This window comes from Diabrotica virgifera, chromosome 6, assembly GCF_917563875.1.
Source record: "Diabrotica virgifera virgifera chromosome 6, PGI_DIABVI_V3a".
In the NCBI taxonomy this organism is placed as follows: domain Eukaryota; kingdom Metazoa; phylum Arthropoda; class Insecta; order Coleoptera; family Chrysomelidae; genus Diabrotica; species Diabrotica virgifera.
Genome location: NC_065448.1, coordinates 48,908,069 through 48,928,984, shown reverse-complemented (window position 1 = coordinate 48,928,984; position 20,916 = coordinate 48,908,069). Strand labels below are relative to the sequence as shown.

The 20,916-nt window shown below is 34.0% G+C and overlaps 1 protein-coding gene across 7 annotated transcripts in view; it reads left to right on the top strand.

Moving 5' to 3' along the window:
* Window positions 1-20,916, top strand: part of LOC114335572 (protein Aster-B) — a 184,857-nt gene that overhangs the window by 123,292 nt on the left and 40,649 nt on the right. For 6 of the 7 annotated variants that reach the window (XR_007698519.1, XR_007698515.1, XR_007698517.1 and 3 more), the window contains 2 exons: window positions 8,538-8,642; window positions 17,518-17,788. Coding sequence is in view for 2 of the 7 variants with exons in the window: in XM_028285821.2 (XP_028141622.1) it covers window positions 8,538-8,642; window positions 17,518-17,788 (376 nt within the window). In the remaining 5 variants the exon portion in view is untranslated. The remainder of the gene's footprint in view (window positions 1-8,537; window positions 8,643-17,517; window positions 17,789-20,916) is intronic. The other variant, XR_007698516.1, reaches the window with a different exon arrangement.

Genomic DNA, 20,916 nt, shown 5'->3' with positions numbered 1-20,916 from the left:
ATATATCTTAAAAACACCCTGTAATTATCTACGATAATTACTTTCAGTTATTTATGTCATCATAACAATATTACAACCTTCATTCGATTATATAAATATTGTTATCCTAGATCACGATTCAACTAATAATTGCAGAGTCAATTATAAACACTTTTCATGGTCGATGCTGAATAGGCATTTCTAAATATATAAACAGCAAAACTATAACAAGGGATTTCATATTATTATATTAGACATTCGTCATTCTATTTTTGGTGATCAGACGTAATATTTCCACATTAAAGATAGTGTCTCTTTCTACACGAGATGTTCTTGGGGTGCGGTGCTACCAGCTTATGCTAATGCGAGTGTAAATAAAACAACTCAACAAGTAAAAGCGTATCAATTATTCCACCCCTCGGATAAGGGATAACCACCCTCACCGGGAGAAGATAGCCTTAGTGCCCAGGGCTGTCATAGGGGCATCCATAAACTACGTCGTAAAAAATTTGGACTTTTTAATACCCTCCCCCCCCTCCGTCGTAATTCGTCGTTTAGAGACGACCCCCCCCATGTCGACGTCGTCATTGCAACTCACGACCCCCCTTCATTGATTTAAAAAAAATCAATATTATTTCTGTTTTTTTTTTAAATCAAATATGAGGGGGTACGCGTACAATCTTGGTCCAATTCCAAATCGAATATTTTAACGTGAAATAACCAAAAGATTAAGCACTTTTTGGGGAAAACTCATTACAACTTTTTTAAAGTGTTTAAAAAGAGCTTTATTTTTGTTTTATAATAAAAAGTTCTAGCATCAAAAGTAAACAGTTACGCTCAAAATAAAGTTGGTTCCTTTTTTTTTGTTAAAAAAATTGTGAAAATCACCCTAATTAGCATCTCAAATGAACTTCATCCTTTATTACCACTTCACAAGTTGCTTTACTCGTGTATGTATTGTTTATATGATCTGTAGGTTTCATCGGTTCAAAGTCCTTATTTTTGAAAGGGCTTGAACGAGTCACTAAATCACGAGTGTATGCAAATTTAGAAACACCAAATCTTAACCAATTTTTCTTACATAAAGACAAAGAAACACAAAATATTCAGAAAAGCCAAGTCGACTTTTTTTTACTTTTTTGAGATTTTTGGTAACTCTAATGGTTTTTAAGTTATTTTCTGAAAAGAACATTTTTTCCAAAATTAAAAATTTTACTCTAAAACCAATTTTGTTTAAAAATTTGAATCGATGAAACTTACAGATCATATAAACACAACATAAGTAAAGCAACTTATGAAGCGGTAACGATTAATTTCATTAAAAGTTGCTAATTATGGGGTGATTTTCCCAATTTTTTTTTGCCAAAACACAAGTTACTAACTTTATTTTGAGCGTAATTTTCTTCCATTTGATGCTAGAAACTTTTTTTACGAAAACCAAAATAAAGCTTTTTTAAACACTTTAAAAAAGTTGTAATGAGTTTTCCCCAAAAAGTGCTTCATTTTTTGGATATTTCACGTTAACATATTCTTTTTGTAATTGGGCGAATATGAACCTGTTTTTCATTACCTAACCCTTCTTCTACTAGAAGACCTCTTGCATATACTTGCATACATTTTTTTCATTTTTTACAGGCTTTATTTTTGCTACGAATGGTTTTTTCAATAAAATACTTACTTTTTGAATTATTAGCGAAAAATCGTCTAAAACGTGTTTTGTTTTGTTGAAAAATGAACATGCACTCGCAAATAACTCGAAAAGTAGTGACTTCAGTCAGTTTATCCAGTTCCGGACTTATTTTAAACGTACATTTTTTCACCCCCAAAGAGGGGTGATACTCACCCCCAAGGCAAAAGCACACATCTGCACAATATCACCTTTTTTCTTAGACATGTTAGCGATGCGTACGCCAAATTTCATGTCAATTCAACTAGTTCTTTAAAATTTAACAGCAAAAACCGTGAAAAAACGTACTAATTGGAAAAAATCGATTTTCATTTTGTAACTTCAAAGGGCTGTAACTTTTTTTATGTGCACATTTGTACAAAGGTATCAAACTATTTTTGGCACCAGAATATGTGATGTAATTTATGACCGACCTCTTTGCTACACCCTGTATAATTTTGATATTAATATTATATTTAAGATTAAGTTTACAAATTTTAATAATAGGTATAACAAACAATATTAAGGCGTATCAGTCAATAAATTATCAATTAAATATTAAATGAGAAAACAATATACCAGGTTATATTATTACCATTTTAACAAAATTAATGATATTTTAGAATTATAGATTATATTTTCTGAACGTTTGTTAAGTGAAAAATAAACAGATGAACATTTGATAAATATTTTAATAGATTTAAAACTTGACTACTTGTAGTTAAATTTTCATTTTAAAGAATCATACTAATTAGTTAGATAATAATTGTGTATAAAAGACTCGGCGAAAAAACGAATTATTTTTATTTATCCAGAGTAACTAATATTTCTAAAATATTTTTTTACTGTGATTTGTTATTCTTAACATTAATCATAAATTTAAAAGGTACTTACTGTAACAAAAAAGTTTGTAAACGCAGCCTTCCTTTTTGTCGCTGATTCCAATAATTTTTTTATTTCCAAATCGGTATTATTATGTAGGTCATTAATATCTGCGTACTTTTTTTTCAATTCACTCCACAACTCATTAGCCTTATTTTGACAAAAAACACCACTTTTATCGGGTATGCTTTCTTAACTGCATCATATAAATCTTGATATTTATTTTGTTTTGATTTCGATGCCATTTTATTTCTATTCGTTCTTCAGAACTGTTGTTTCACACACATATGCAGCACATAAATGAACTAACATTGACAAATTAATATTAAATTGAATTTAATATTTTTTGCTTCCAGCCGTTGTTCTGTATATAGAAGCGATTGTTTAAACCCAAAGAACAATGTCTTATTGTTTTGCTGTCCTGTACAAAAGTGCTACCTAATATTATTTTAACGCTGTGACTGATAATAAAAACGAAATGAAAAGTATGCGATAACAGTATCTATAATAGAATTATTGTTTTTAATTTTAACAAAGGTATATTTATTCGTAAACGTTTTGTTCTATTTTAAATTTCATATCAAAAACTATACGTTTTTATATGAATATCTGATACTTTAATGCTGGTAGAAGCTAGTAAAAAATTATTTTTATAGACACAATAGCGACAAATTTAAATATAGCTACCAATATATTAAACGACGTCAAATGGTCACTCATACCCCCCCTCCCCCCTGTCGTATTCCGTCGTAATAAGCAAGCCCCCCCCCCTCCCTCTTCTCAACGACGTAGTTTATGGATGCCCCCATAGCTGTACCGACCATAAGTAGCACTTAATAAACCTTAGTTTCAGTTGAAGATCGAACTCTGAACAGGTCAGTACCTTCTTGAATTTTACGAAAGCATGTCGAGCTTACTCAGTTCGACATCTTACATACTTCCCTGTCCAATGCCCAGCCTTCAAAAAGCCACGTTCCCGGGTTTTTAAATTTGCTCACTCTTTCAATCGACTTATTATTCAGTGTTACGGTGGAGTTTTCAAGTGCAAAAATCTATCGAATGACATCAAACACGACTCCCCACTCCATCCCCTGGAAGTGAGGTGGTGGATAACTTTAAAAGCTTAAATTAGAACCCCTATTTTTAGTGCAGATTTGAATTCCTTATGCAAAGATAAGTAACTTCTATTCGAGACATTTTTTGAATTGTTGATAGATGACGCTGCAACCAGAAAAAAACCATTTATCGTGATTTCCAAGGTAAATTATATATGGATAGCGCTTATCTAAAAGATACTAAGCGCCAAATTGCCATTTCTGACTTAATTACATCAACTGCCTGATAATATTACACTTTGTTTATCTAAAAAGTCCCAAACACTAACTAAACGTCAGAGACCTCTTTTGGCAGAGGTTACCAAGTTGCGTGTTATAAATTACAGGAATCTGTTTATCTCTAAACGGATCCAAGCGACGAAAGTTTTATCATGTCGCTTGGATTTCTTTTGACATTCTTCATTTCAATCATTTGGTTTTCTTTTGATTAACCTGTTTTCGTAAACTCCTTCTGATAATCCTCTCTAAGTGGTGCTAAAATATATAAAATGATGAAAGAAGCTATAGCTGATGAGTCTGACTGTACAGACCCAGAACAAGATGATGAACAAGAAGACGAACCACTCTTAGAGAATTGCTCTAAAAAAAGAAGTTCATTGCATGCGAAATAACGAAGGACGATTTCTTTGTCACTTCACAAATTGAAAAATCTATAACTAACAGAAAAACAAATATTAACAACGAAAAAATCAGTTGGCTTAAAGCTAGAGTAATAATGTTAGATAAAGACCATCCTCAGTCCATTTTTATGAACTATTCTCACAAAGAGAGTGAAGAATTTAAAGAAATAAATATAAAAAAAGTTACCAAAGGTAGACCTCCCGATAATAATAAGTTTTTTCGTCCAAACTTTTTAAACTCTATCCAGACGGGAAGGTATTATCACAAAAGAAAATTGCTGATCTTAAAACGTTGATGTCGTTTGTACCAAATGACGTAAAACATTTTTATACAAATTTAAGAGGTGCTAATTTTGAAAATGACATAGAACGATTTTCCGAGACTATTGATTTTGAAGTGGAAACGCTTAATGAATATTGACATGTTATTAAAAAAAGGTTATAATTGAATGGTACGAACAGCTGATTAATGTTCTGTTATTTAATAAAACGATCCTAGTAAACAGTAGTTTTATATAAAAAGATCCAAATCCTAAAAGTAGCATTTAAACAGATTCATATACATTATTTAGATTTTATCAAAAAAGAACCAAGCGCCATTCCATACTACAAAAAAGAGAAAAACTTTTTTTATATAAAACAAGTATCTAAACTCAATCTTTCGCCTAAAAAAATTGAGAAACTTAAAAAATGATGAAATGTCGATTTTTAAAACTGTTAAGTTTTTGATCTTAATTTACTCAAAACTGCAAAATGGCTGTTGGTACCTTTTAGATAAGCGCTATCCATATGTAGTCTAATACCTCAAGAAATACACCTCCAAATGAAAAATCAACAAAAACAATATTTCTCAAAAATCTATCGAATGGCGCCAAACACGACCCCTCGACAAGATGTATTTGATTTTTTTTTTTTCGATTCGTGATGGATGGCGCTGTAATCACAGAAAAACATATTCAGACCCAAAGTCTGCAAACAAATTTTTCTGGTACTGAATACAGTTAATTAAGAACATCATCATCATTCTCTTTGCCTTATCCCTATGCGGGGTCGGCTTCCCTAATTGCATTTCTCCATTTCTCCACACAATTCTATCCTGGGTCATATCAATATTAATCCCCTTTACCAACATGTCCTGCCTAATCGTCTCCCCCCACGTCTTCTTTGGTCTTCCTCTCCTACTCCTTCCAGGAATCTGCACTTCAGCAATTCTTCGTATTGGGTGATTAACGTCTCGACGTTGAACATGACCAAACCATCTCAACCTATGCTCTCTCATTTTGGCATCAATTGGTGAGACTTCCCTAGACCTAGACTTCCCCTAATATACTCATTTTTAATTTTATCCTTTTTTGTCACTCCACTCATCCATCTAAGCATTCTCATTTCCGCCCCATGCATTCGTTGTTCCTCTTTCTTTTTCACTGTCCAACATTCAGTTCCGTACATCATAGCCGGCCTTATGGCTGTTTTATAGAATTTTCCCTTCAACTTCATTGGAATTTTCCTATCACACAGCACACCACTCGCTTCCTTCCACTTCATCCATCCAGCCCTAATTCTACTGCATGCATCTCCATCTATTTCTCCATTAATCTGTAATACCGATCCCAGGTACTTAAAAATATTGCTTTTTACAATCACTTCACCATCCAAAGATACCATTTTATTTGTAGTAACTCCATCTTTAAATGAGCATTCCAAATACTCTGTCTTTGTCCTACTAAGTTTTAAACCTTTTTCCTCGAAAGCTTATCTCCACTGTTCCAGTTTTTGTTTTAAGTCTCTTTCACTATTTCCTACTAACACGACATCATCAGCATACATTAAGCACCATGGAATGTTACCCTGTAGTTTCGCTGTTATCTGGTCCAAAACTAATGAGAATAAATACGGACTAAGCACCGAGCGTTGGTGCAATCCTACTTTCACATGAAATTTATCAGTCTCTCCCACACCTGTCCTAACACTAGTCGTTACTCCCTCATACATATCCCACACAATCTTTACATACTCACCAGGGACTCCTTTCTTATTGAGTGCCCACCACAGAATCTCTCGAGGAACTCTATCATATGCTTTATCAAGATCAATGAATACCATATGAGCATTTGTTTCTTTACTCCTCTATTTTTCCATCAACTGCCTTATAATGAAAATTGCATCTGTTGTTGATCTGCCCTGCATAAAGCCAAATTGATTCTCGGATATTTCGGTCTCTTCACGTATCCGTCTATCAATTACTCTTTCCCATATTTTCATGGTGTGGCTAAGTAGTTTTATAACCCTGTAGTTTGTACATTGTTGTATATCTCCCTTGTTTTTGTAGACAGGTAGTAGTATGTAGTATACTGCTTCTCCATTCGTCTGGCATTTGTCCAACTTCCATAGTTCTAATAAATTAACCTGCTAGCCACCTTGTTCCTGTCTCTCCCAATGCTCTTCATACTTCCCCAGGAATATCATCTGGTCCTACCGCTTTTCCTTTCTTTATTTTTTGAAGCGCTTGAGCCACTTCTTCGTTTGTTATTTTGGTGACCATTGCTGCTACTGTTTCCGTTGACTCCACAGGCTGTCTGTCAGGACAGTTGATTAAGAACGTTTTATAAAATCAGAATTTGCAACAAAAAATGGGGGTTCATGTTTCTGTTAAAGATTTCAAAGTTATTCCCCTCCACCCCCAAGGGGTAAGGTGAGGAGTCAGGTTTTGTGTCATTCGACAGATTTTTGAAAAATATTAAACAAGTGCTTTTCATTTAAAAGTATATTTCTCGACATAATGCATTGTTTTCATAATTTTCCTAGAATATAAGGATAAATCGTTTTTTTTTTTCGATTATAGCACCATCTATCAACAATTCCAAAAAATATCTAGAATGAGATTTACTTATTTTTGCATGAGGAATCCAAATCTGCAAATAAAAAATGGCTATTTAAGATTTTAAAACTACCCCCACCCCACCTCCAGGTGATAAGTGTTGGTTAAATAGTTTTAGAGATCTGTTAATGTTACACTGGCCTCCTTGCAAAGAAGTAATGATAAATCATAATAATGATGGAAAAATATCAAAAGTCCTCTCAGATTGTCGTAATGCTGAAAAATCGAGCAAAGCTCAAAAAATTTCTTAAATTGGTACTAGTGGAGCAGGACGGTACGAGATGTACAGATATGAAATTTATATCAATGAATGAGTAATTCTTAGTTAACAAAGTATGTTTTCTTATAAAAAAATTAACAGATTTTAATTACATCTTTTAACATTTAATTCTTACCTACTTTTTACAAAAATATACTGGTTTGTTAGCCGGTTTAGGTTAGATTTGGTTAGGTCAGGTTTGGTTAGGTAAGGTTAGCTCAATTTATGTATAGAAGTGTATATAAAATGTTATATTGTATATAAAATTCGACCTCTTGTTCAACACTTGGCTGTTGTGTAAATACTAACTTTTGTTTCGTCATGTGTGTATATACAAGTATACAAGATATTTAACATAACTATAGAGCACAGTAAATATTTTATACAGTGAGGACGTTTGAGTTGGAATAAATTTATTTTCTCTAGAATGGGCGACTCTGAAGAGGAATCCCGAAACAGGTCGATTTTTATTTTTAAATTATAATTTTTTGGCAAATACATATATCATACTAGTGACGTCATCCATCTGGGCGTGATGACGTAATCGATAATTTTTTGAAATGAAAATAGAAAAGAAGAATGTATATAATTTATTTAATTCGAAATACATTTTTTACTGTTGTCCGAAAACAGGAAAAAAGGTGCCACCCACCTGCCTCTTAGCAGTTTGAACATTTAATTTAAGCGAAAAGCAATGTTTATTTTTTAAATTAACATTTTTTTCTGTTTTCTGACAGTAGTAAAATGTATTTTGCATTAAATAAATTACATACATTCTTCTTTTTGTCTCAATTAATATTAAAAAAAAACATTTTTTTTGGGCACCCTGTCTAAATAATTATGTTAATGTTTATATTACTGAATAGAGAATTGAGTAACCTTTCGAATGAGCTATCACACGACCCCTATTCTCATTTAAAAAAAATCATCGATTACGTCATCACGCCCAGATGGATGACGTCACTAGTATGATATATATGCCAAAAAATTATAATTTAAAACATCGACCTGTTTTGGGATTTATCTCCGGAGTCGCCCATTCTCGAGAAAATGAGTATATTCCAACTCAAACTTTCTCACTGTATAATAATTACCATTGGTTGAAGTGTTTTTGTACATCATTTCATTTAATTTTCAGAAAAAATTTTTCGTTTTCTTTCTTGAAGGAAGCCTTCACGAAAGAATCGCATAATCCACCAACTCCCGAATCTGAGGGGCCTAGTCCAGTTTTGGAATATTCCAAGTGAGTTGTGGTCAGAATGTGAGCTTAGTAATCCATAATTGCTGTGGTTATTAATGTTTATGCTTAACTGCACTAATACTAATTTGCTACAGTAACAAACAGAATATTCTTCTAATAATTACTAACACTAACTTTTTATTTTCTCACATACGCTGCTAATATAAGTGGAATCGCTGCTATTTATTACTAATTGATATTACATAAAACAAAACATTGTTTTTCATTTCTACAGAATACAATCAACTTCACATATTTCGCTGAAACATCAGCTTACTCAGATAAATGACAATTTTAAACTGTTTGTGCGCAAAAATTTATATACCTAAGATTTTTTGCTTAATTCAATCATAACTTGAAGACGAATGGCCTAACACTGGAATGTTGTCCTTTTCTAGAAACCACTCTGCAAGCCATGCGGAATTTGCACACACTTTTTGCATGTTTAAGTTGCTATGTAAAATTTGTTGTGTAAACTAGTAGTTAGGTTAAATGTGTTTTTGTCGAAGAAGGTTCAGTCGCAAGTGAATCATCTCGTATGACTGAAGTATTCTCGACCATTTTGAAAAAACTTAAATCACCCACAAAATATGCCACACGATGCCTTACACTGCTTCCAATAAGGTATAAATTTCAGCAGCGCTCTTTCCTTTCAGTTTTTCTATAAATATACACTTTTATATTAGGCATCAACGCCCTTCCGGTAGGGATATGTGGAGGAGTATCACTGAGGCGCAAGCGCTTATCCCATGCCGTACTGCTCCCCCATAGGCCGATCAGCCACCAGCGTATTCCAGTCTAAGCCTCAGATTCATATTAGAATTTTAAACTGCTACGTTAGCCTTTTTTATTGTTCTGTTCACTGGGCCAGCTAGATCCACTTCAGCATCGAAGCGAAGTGGGATCAACTGCCTGCCCCGCTTGTCTACCAGTTTCAAGTTTAATTTCCTGTGAAATTTATCAATAATTCATTATTCTACTCACACTTGCCATTTTTTTGGTGACGCAGAAAAACCACTGTAGTGGAAATGTATGATTAGGTATACGAATTTATTTACAGCATAGAATGCTACTAACTAAAGAGAAGTCTTCGCGATAAGTATTCCTCTACGGCCTAGTGGTGAACTGACGATGTGGATTAGATTTTCACTACAAAATCAAAAAGGTGCTGAACCACGAAGTCGTAATTTGTTTACTACTTCTTTCTTCTTCAAGTGCCATCTTCGTTCCGAAGGTTGGCGATCATCAGGGCTATACGTATTTTCGAAACTGCTGACCGAAACAATTCGTTGTTGCTACAGCTATACCATTCCCGTAGATTCTTTAGCCAGGAGTTTCGTCTTCTTCCTATGGATCTTTTTCCTGCTATCTTCCCCTGCATAATTATTCGAAGCAGTTCATATCTTTCGCCTCGTAATGTGTCCCAAGTATTGCAGTTTTCGTTTTTTGATCGTAAATATGACTTCCTTTTCTTTATTCATTCTTCTCAAGACCTCGACGTTTGTGACTCTCTCCGTCCATGATATTCTCAGGATTCTGCGATACATCCACAGTTCAAATGCCTCCAATTTTTTGGTATCAATCTTTTTCAGCGTCCATGACTCCATTCCGTAGAACAGCACAGAAAGTACGTAACATCTCATCAGGCGAAGTTTCATTTCAAGGCTCAAATCTCTTCCACAGAACACTCTCTTCATTTTAGTGAATATGGATCTGGCTTTTTCTATTCTTATTTTGATTTCTGCTGAGCTATCGTTGTCTTCATTTACAAAAGTGCCTAAATATTTGTATTTGCTAACTCGATCGATAATTTCATTGTGTAAATATAAATTTTGGACATTTCGTGTTGATTTCGATATTACCATAAATTTAGTTTTCTTTATGTTCAAAGATAGTCCATATTCTTCGCTGCAGTCTGCTATTTTATTCACCAATGTCTGTAGCTCTTCAAGTGTTTCTGCGATCAGAACGGTGTCGTCGGCAAATCTCAGTTTGTTTAATCTAACACCATTTATTTTAATACCTATGGATTGCTCAGAGAGTGTTCTATTCATTACGTCTTCAGAATAGAGATTAAACAGGGTTGGTGACAGTATACACCCTTGTCTCACACCTCGCTTTATTTCAATTTCTTCAGTGGTATTATTCTCTACTCTCACTGCTGCTTTCTGATTGTAGTATATATTTGCTATTAGTCGAATGTCGCGTTTATCTAAATTCTTTTCTACCAGGAGTCTGATTAGATGATCATGCCGCACTTTATCAAAGGCCTTGTTATAATCTATAAAACACATAAATACATCTTGATTTATGTCAAGCCATCTTTGAGACATTACGTTCAGTGCAAACAACGCCTCTCTTGTTCCGAGTCCATTTCGGAATCCAAACTGGGTATCATTGATGTCCATTTACAGTTTTCTGTGTACTCTAGTGTGTATAATTTTCAGGAATATTTTCAGTACATGGCTCATCAAACTGATTGTACGGTAATTACTACATTGTTTGGCATTCATCTTTTTTGGTATAATAACAAAGGTGGATAAAAGCCATTCTTGTGGTATTTTTCCTGATGTATAAATGCTATTGAAAAGTTCAACTAAAATGTGGATCGAGTCTTCTTCTATCAGTTTAAGGATTTCCGTTGGTATTTCATCTGGACCTGGGGCTTTACCGTTTTTCATTCTTTTTAGTGCGTACATTACTTCGTCTTCCGTTATTTCTGGACCTTCGTCTCCTTGTCTGTTACTTAGTTCTGATTGTTGTCTATCATCTGCAAAGAGTTCTTCAACATAGTTTTTCCATGTCTTCAACTGTTCTTCTAGTTCTGTTATTATGTTTCCGTTGACATTATACAGGGTATTTGGCTGCTTACGTTTTTGTGTACCTGCAAGTTCTTTCACTTTTTTATGTACATTAAAAATATCATGTTTTGCCTGCAATTGCTCTATTTCTTCACATTTTTTTTTATAAAAATCTTCCTTTATTATTCCGATTTCCTTTTTGATTTCTTTCTGTATTTGTTTATACCTTTGTTCATTTTTTCCTTTCATTATTCTCCGATTGTCCATGAGAAGAAGGATTTTATCAGTCATCCATCTTTGCTTTATTTTTGGTTTTTCTTTAGTCAGAATTTTCTTCGCAGGACTTGTTATCGCCATTTTTACGTTTTGCCATTTTTTATCTATGTTGTTCGTTGGCTGAGATGTTTCTTTTTCATGAAGTATTTTCAAATTATTATTAATACATCTTTGCAGTTCCGCCTTTACCTCCAGGTTACATAAATGACTGACGTCTATCTGGTTTGCTCTTCTTTTCTGCTCCAATCTTTTTAGTTTAATACTCATTTGCTTTATTAGAGGGTTATGGTCTGAATAGACATCTGCGCCTGGGTAAGTCTTAACGGATTTTAAGGAGTTTCTGTATCGTTCGTTTATCAGTAAAAAGTCAATCTGGTTTCGAATTATTAATTTGGCAATTGTCCTGGAGTGATTTCCACGTATAAAGTCTTCTCTTTGGTAAGTTGAAGAATGTATTAGATAGAATCATGTTATTCTCCTGACAGAATTGAAGCAGTCTGTCACCTCGTTCATTTCTTTTACCGAGTCCGTATTCTCCTACATGTTTGCCACTTTTTCATTTACCAATTTTTGAGTTAAAATCACCTAGAATTACGGTGATGTCTCGTGGTTTCGTTGATTTTAATACTTGATTGATTTTTTCGTAGAATTGTTCAATTTCGTCCTCGGATTTATCTGCAGTAGGTGCATAGATCTGTATAATATTTAGTTTACTTGTGTTTGTTTGTAGTTGGAGAAATAAAAGCCGATCTGATACTGGAATAAAATTAATGACCGACTGCATCATAGACTTAGATACGAAAACTGCTACGCCGTGTCTGTGTTGAGTACTACTGTTTCCGGAGTAATATGCTATGCCATTTGTTGTCGAAAAACTGCCAGAATTTGGCCACCTTGCCTCACTAATGCCTAGAATGTCGACATTTAATCTTTGCATTTCTTGTATTATATTATGCATTTTGCCTGGATCATACATACTCCTAACATTCCATGTACCAATTTTTAATACTTTCTTGGGTGTTTTTCTATTTTCTTTAAGAGTGGTATTTATTACTTCACAGGGATTTTGCTGCTTGTTTACTACACGTGCTCTATACTTACTCGTTCTGAAGTATAGTAAATTGCAATGTTCTGATGAAGTTGTTTCAGCAAAACATGTTAAGTTGACTATTTTTGTAGATTTTGAATTTTTATCTATTATTGGACATGACGTAACCTTCAAGTCCATAAATATAATTGTTAGAAGCATAGCTTTCTTATCGCGGGCTACGGACGGAATGCATTGATCGGTGCAATGGATCACGTAGAGGCGTGAAAAAATAAACACAAAAGAAACACGACGTAGCAAGTGTAACGACTGCAACAGCAGATCTCGCGACCACACACTACGCCAGTGGTTTCCAACCTTTTTGTACTTGCGCCCCCCTTTAAAAAGAAAAAAATGTTGCGCCCCCTTAATTTTTCATACAATCTAATTTCATAAATACCTACTCAACTGATATTATAATTTATTTAATGGGCTACAAAATAATATACAATAATAATATCATGTAAAAATATACATAAAAATATTATTTATTATAAGAAATAATAATTTTAAATGTAATAAAAACAAATCTTACAAAAATACAGAAAAATATTTATACATAATTAATACAACATTATAAAAATGTAATGCGACGATTGAACTTGTTTTTCAGCACAAATTTTCTCACACCTTGGTATCATTGTTTAAGACAGCTACTGTAGAAATATCAATTTTACATAGGTAAGATGTTACAAATGGCAATCAAATTTCTAAAGCTTTGTTTGTCAAAGTAGGAAAATCGTCATTTACTCGTAGCCAAAGAGAGGTCCTTATAACACATCCACAGGGTGCCGGGCGGTGCCGTGGTCGAAAAATTGTTTAAACAATTTTTTTTAAACAAATTCGCAAAAATAGTTTTTATATTCCGAGCAAAATTTTTTCTGATAATTTGGGTCATTCTGAGCAAAAAAGGTCTCTTGTCATTTTTCTCTAAAATTGACTGTTGTCGAGTTATATGCGGTTAAAAATTTGAAAAATGCGAAAATAGCCATTTTCAAGCCTAATAACTCGATTAAAAATTATTATTATGAAATTCAAAAAGTGACCAAATCAAGTTTCAAATCCCTTCTTCAAGGTCCTGAAGAGATTTTTGTCATTATTTTATTACAAAGCTGCTATTTTTAATTATTAATAATTAGCGCTATAGTCCAACTGTATCGTCGCCCCCGTTAGCGAAACTATTTCGATTAGATTTTTTTGCACAAACTTACTTAAAAAGAGGTCCTTATAACACATCCACAGGGTGCCGGGCGGTGTCGTGGTCGAAAAATTGTTTAAACAATTTTTTTAAGCAAATTCACAAAAATAATTTTTTCATTGCGAACGATTTTTTTGAGATAATTTGGATTATTCTGAGCAAAAAAGGTCTCTTGTGATTTTTCTCTAAAATTGATTGTTGTCGAGTTATATGGCCATTTTCGCATTTTTCAAATTTTAAATCGCGTATAACTTGACAACAATCAACTTTAGAGAAAAATCACAAGAGACCTTTTTTGCTCATAATGTCCCAAATTATCTTATTGTTCGAAGTGAAAAAAAATATTTTTGTGGATTTGTTTAAAAAAATTATTTAAACAATTTTTCGACTACGGCACCGCCCGTCACCCTGTGGATATGTTATAAGAACCTCTTTTTGAGTAAGTTTGTGTAAAAAAATCGAATCGGAATAATTTGACTAACGGGGGCGACGATACTCCCGGACTATAGCGCTAATTGTTAATAATTAAAAATAACAGCTTTGTAATAAAATAATGACAAAAATCTCTTCAGGATCTTAAAGAAGGGGTTTGAAACTTGATTTGGTTACTTTTTGAATTTTATAATAATAATTTTTAATCGAGTTATTAAGCCATGAAAATGGCCATTTTCGCATTTTTCAAATTTTTAATCGCATATAACTCGACAACAATCAATTTTAGAGAAAAATGACAAGAGCCCTTTTTTGCTCAGAATGACCCAAATTATCTAAAAAAAATTGTTCGAAATGTAAATGTTAAAACAATTTTTCGACCACGGTACCGCCCGTCACCCTGTGGATATGTTATAAGGAAGGACCTCTTTTTGAGTAAGTTTGTGCAAAAAAATCGAATCGGAATAATTTCGCTAGCGGGGGCGACGATACTGCCCGGTCTATTAGCATTTGTACCAGAAAAATTCGCGGCGAGGATTGTGGATTACGGATACCTGTTTTGAAGATTCATTTTTTTGACACCTATTCGATTTTTTTGGTTTGTATTCGAGAATATTTTCGAAACAGCTGCATGCCCCCCTTGCAACAGTCTCACGTCCCCCTAGGGGGGCGCGCCCCCATATTGGAAACCACTGCACTACGCGGAGTAGTAAAAGCAGTCCAATGGGTGTTTCTTCATAAAATGAAATAAAATAAAATAAATTAATGTAAAATAAAATAAATTAATTTAAAATAAAATAAAATAAATTACTATAAAAATGAAATAAATTAAAATAAAATGTAGATACATAAAAGATATCGACAGTTGAAAGGCAAAAGGTTGTAACCACAAATCAACTTTTTTTCGGGAAGTAGAAAAAACAAACAGATTAACAACTAAATTAGATGGATACCAGGCAAGAGAACAAGCCGGATTTAGAAAGAGCTTCAGTACAAGTGACCACCTTTTAACGATGAAGATATTAATCGAAAAAGCTAACGAATATCATATCCCGCTATACATGGCATTTATTGACTTCGAAAAAGCATTTGATAGTGTAGAACACTGGGCAGTAAAGAATTCCCTACAAAACAGCAGAACTACAGATATACCGACTTAATTACAAATATATATAAGGCAACAACAACTATTAAGCTAATGAAACAAACTGAGCCTATTAAAATAAATCGAGGAGTAAAAAAAGGAGATACCATCTCGCCCAAGCTATTCAACCAAGCGCTAGAAGATGTGTTCAAACAACTACACTGGAAAGGCTTTGGTATAAACATAAACGGGCAATATCGGAATCACTTACGATATGCTGATGATCTTGTATTAATAACAGAAAGAAGTGAAGAATTACAAAGAATGACGGAAGAACTAGATAGAGAATCGACAAAGATAGGACTGAAGTTGAATTACAGTGGCACAAACAAGAATAGAACAAGTAAAAGAGTATATATATCTAGGACAAATCACTAGATTAAATAAAGAAAATCAAACCGAAGAAATAAAGAGAAGAATAAGATTGGCCTGGGCATCATTCGGAAAACTGTCTTATATTCCAAAGAACAGAAAATACCCGCAATACCTAAAAACAAGAGTATTCAATCAATGTATACTCCCTGTTCTAATATATGGCTCTCGGACATGAACGTTTACAAAAGAAAATATGGAAAAATAGCAAAGACAGAAAGATCCATGGAAAGACAAATGCTGAACATTAAACTATCAGACAGGAAAAGAAACGAATGGATCCGTAACAAAACAAAAGTGAAAGATGTCTCTACCCAAGTAGCAAAGCTCAAATGGAAGTTCGCCGGACACACCCTACGGCACAAGGATGAAAGATGGACTAAGATGATTATACATTGGAGACCGTGGAACCACAAACGAAAAAGGGGAAGGCCACAGATGCGATGGTCGGATGACCTGAAGAAACACACTGGGTCAAATTGGATGCAAATTGCCCAAGATAGAGAGGCATGGAAGAAGGAAGAGGAGGCCTATATTAAAGGATGGATGTTTAGGGCTGATTAGATAGATAGATAGATAGATAGAAAAAACATTCCATTTAAGTAATTTGATGAGGAATTGACCTAATATTTTTTCCATTAATTTGTAGCTCAATAATTGATCTATGAGTTATTGAAAAAAAATTATTAGGGTAATTCTCCATCACATTACATACTTAAATGAAACGTTTTTTCTACTTAATAAAAATAATTGATTTGTGGGTTACAACTTTCAACCGTCTATATGTAGATCTATCGTTCCGTACGTAGACAGAAAGCTAAGCTTCCCCTCCTTGGTCACCATCGGAATGCTTTTTGCCATTTTTTGTTACTAATTATAACTAACAACTAACACTCGAAATTTAGAATTCGGTTATTCCAGGTAATTTTTGTTTTAATGTCATGTGCTGCATATTCGTTTCAACATCCTCCTAAAGGCCGATTTTACCTTCTCTATTTGTGACCATATCTACAAAAAATGGTCCCATTTGGTATTTATGTTGTATCTAAATACTATCGAATAACAAACGTTATAAAGTGTCCCGATTTCTATTCCAGTAATTGATTTCCTGTCGAAATAAAGTTATATTGAAGTTTATGTTAAGTTTAAATGACTTCAGCATTCTGTCGTGTTGACATAGGTTTGGGTTTAAAGACCTTTCATTTTTAAATTACTCTGTTTCTTTGAACGACCCGTGTGGTTGAAATAAAAACAGGAACTTTCTATGCTAAGTAATGATACTGTATGGATCAATTATGAGGTTTGTTCCAACTCGATACAAAACCGTTCATGAACGGTTACGAGTTTGCGCAGTAACGAAAAATGTTACTGCGCACAATTATTCGTTATTGCGCATGCGCGTAACGATTCAAGAACGGTTTTGTATCGGGTTGGATTTGAAACAAACCTATGGTAATATCAAAATTAAAGTCAGCTTCTTCAATTGTCTGATAAAAACTTTTTGTTTTTATGTCCTGGTCTATCTGAAACAGTTATGTTCTGAAATAAAATCTTTAATTTATTTACAGAAATGATGTTAAAGTCACCTGCACATCTCCTCACGAAGGTCGACAAATGTGGAACGAAGTTTTCCCCATTCACGTGGATCAACTGTTCACCTTACTGTTCACAAGCTCCAAATTCTACTTGGACTTTCACGCAGCCAGAAAAACTACAGACCTTACTCAAACTCCTTGGACCCATAATCCGTTAGACAACAGTAAAAGTAGAGTAGTCAGTTTAACAGTAGCTCTTATGGCGAGTATGGGACCCAAATCTGCACAAGTTACAGAGAGACAGGTAAGATTTTTTTGGAATGATACAGGGTGTATGAAAAGAAGTGGAACGTTCGAATATTTCGCGAAATGAACATCGGATCGAAACACTGAAAAATGCGTTCAGTATTTTTCAAAAATGTATCGAATAACACCAAACACGGCCCCCCAGCCACACACCCTAAAGCGGTGAGGGGGCAACTGAAATCTTAAATGGGAATCCCCATTTTTCATTGCAGATTCGGACTCCTCATAATCATTTATAAGAAACATCTTTCCTCTTTGTTGATAGACGGCGGTATAATTAAAAAAAAAACAATTTATCGTCATACCATAGGTAAATTATAGAAATGGTCTAATATCTCAAGAAATACACTTCCAAATAGAAAACCAAAAAATACGTGTTTAATATTTTTTAAAATCTATCAAATTGAAAACCATTTTTTCATTGCAGATTAGGATTCTCGGTGAAACAGTAAACAAGTTTTTTCTGAACTTTTTTCGAATAGCGATAGAGGCGCTGCAATCACAGCAAAATATATTATACAGATCCGAAGACTTCTTCTTCTTCTTCTTTTTATGTAGACATGCCCCTGTCTGTTTTTTCAATGTGCCTCCAGTAAGTTGTCATTCTTTAAATAATTGATGGATTCGACCGTTACTTGATGGAAGTTCATTTTATCTAACAATAAAACACTGAAAACGTTTGTTTTCTATACTTCCACAAAATTTATTACAACTAAGTGACTACAGGTGTTTCGGCAGAGTGCCTTTCTCAAGTGATATAGTTTACAATGTGTTTGCCTTTTTAAGTCTTTAACTGAAGAGGTTGAGGAGTGGGGAGCTGTTTGTCTCGAGTTGGTCATTCAGAATTATATCTGTATTTTTCAATTTATTAATTTCCATAGATTCTAAAAAAGATAGCTTAAGGCCTTTATTTTTAATATGCAGAATTTGAAACTCTTCATTGAAAGAATGATAATGATCTAGAAGGTGAAGTGCGTATGTAGAAGTGTTTGTTTTTCTATTGTTGAAAGCCCTTTTGTGTTCTGCTATCCGTTTGTCAAAGGTTCTGCCAGTTTGACCGATGTAAGTTTTCGGACAGTCAGCACAAGTTAGTTTGTACACACCACTCTGTAGTTGCTTTCTCTTTCGGCTTTTATTGTTTTTAATATATTTGCTTAAGTTGTTGTTAGTTCTGAAAGCTGGTGTTATTCCTTTCTTTTTTTATGTATCTGGCTATTTTTGTTGTTATCTTGCCAGTATATGTGAGACAGCAGAAAGTACTGGGTTCTTTGGTTCTTTCTGTGGTGGTGGATACACTAATTTCAGGGCTTTCCTATTTAGTTTTTGGTTTAAAATTTTGTTAACTGTTGGTTCGTTATAGCCATTGTTTACTGCTATTTGTTTAATGATGTTTAGTTCTATCTCGAAGTTATTTTTTGTCAACGGAATTTCTGTCAGATATATTTATGAACCAACTTGAAACAACAATTTCTAAACATCCCGTATTTAAACAGTTCTTATATTGGTGGAGATACGTGGATGATATACTAGTATGCTTTACCGGAACTAACAGACAACTCAGAGAACTTGACCAATTTCTATCATACATTAATTCACTTCATAGTAATATTTAGTTTACAATAGAAACAGAACAGAATAATTCCATAAACTTTCTAGATGTAACGATTACCAGACTACACAACAAACATGAGTTCTCCGTATATCATAAACCTACCCATACTGACACTTCTTCTTCTTGTAGTGCCTATCCGTTTCGGATGTTGGCGACCATCATGGCAATCTGTACTTTGCACACTGCTGCTCTGAAAAGATTTGTAGTGGTCGTGTTGAACCACGTACGTAGATTTTTCAGCCACGAAATCCTTCGCCTTCCTGGTCCTCGCTTTCCCTCTACTTTTCCCTGTAAGACCAGTTGCAGCAGTCCATATCTTTCACTGTTCCTCATGATGTGACCGAGGTATTCGATTTTGGCTGTTTTTATTTTGATTAGCAGCTCTTTTTCTTTTTGCATTCTCAGAAAAACACCCTCATTAGTAATGTGGTCGGTATAAGATATCTTCAGGATTCGACGATAAAGCCACATCTCAAAAGCCTCAATTTTCTTGCAGGTGGCGTCTGTGAGAGTCTACGACTCAACTCCGTACAACAGTATAGGGAAGATATAACATCGTAGTAATCTGACTTTTATGGGTATCGACAAATCATGACATTTGAACAACTTTGCCATTTTTTGAAATGCAGATCTTGCTTTCTCTATCCTACATTTGATTTCTATAGGTCTGGATCCCGCGTATGAAAAAAAAGTTGATTAATAGCAAGCTGAAAATTTGTTAATAGCTTAAGGGTGTCTAGTCGAATAAACTTTGATATGTGTGAACACTGGAACAGGGGTAGTTTTAATTGTGGAACAGGTTAAAAATTTGGAACGGTCACAGCACGAAAACGGCACATTTATTTTGTCCGACAGAACAGACTTAAGCTCTTCGAACAGAGATTAAACTCTCATGCAAAAATCAGACTGCTATTTATCACCAAATGGGCGTTTTAATGAGTGGAACATGTAGAATATGTCAAATGACAGGAATTATGACAGGTAATAAATAGCAGTCTGATTTTTTCATGAGAGTTTAATCTCTGTTCGGAGAGTTTAAGTCTGTTCTGTCGGACAAAATAAATGTGCCGTTTTCGTGCTGTGACCGTTCCAAATTTTTAACCTGTTCCACAATTAAAACTACCCCTGTTTCAGTGTTCCCATATATCAAAGTTTATTCGACTAGACTCCCTTAAGCTATTAACAAATTTTCAGCTTGCTATTAATCAACTTTTTTTTCATACGCGGGATCCAGACCTACTATAGAATGGACCCAATTTTCATTGAATTTCGTACCAAGGTAGGTATTTACTCTTTCTATTTGTTGATCATTTACACTGAGTCGTCCAAATTGCTGTTTGTTCTTAGAGATAATAATCATACGTTTTGTTTTCTTAGTGTTTAGTGAAAGTCCGTATCTCTGACTGACCTCCGCGATTCTGTTCATTAACTCCTGTAGGGCTTCAGAACTGTCAGCGAATACCACAGTGTCGTCTGCGTATCTTATGTTATTGATACATTCTCCGTTAATTCGA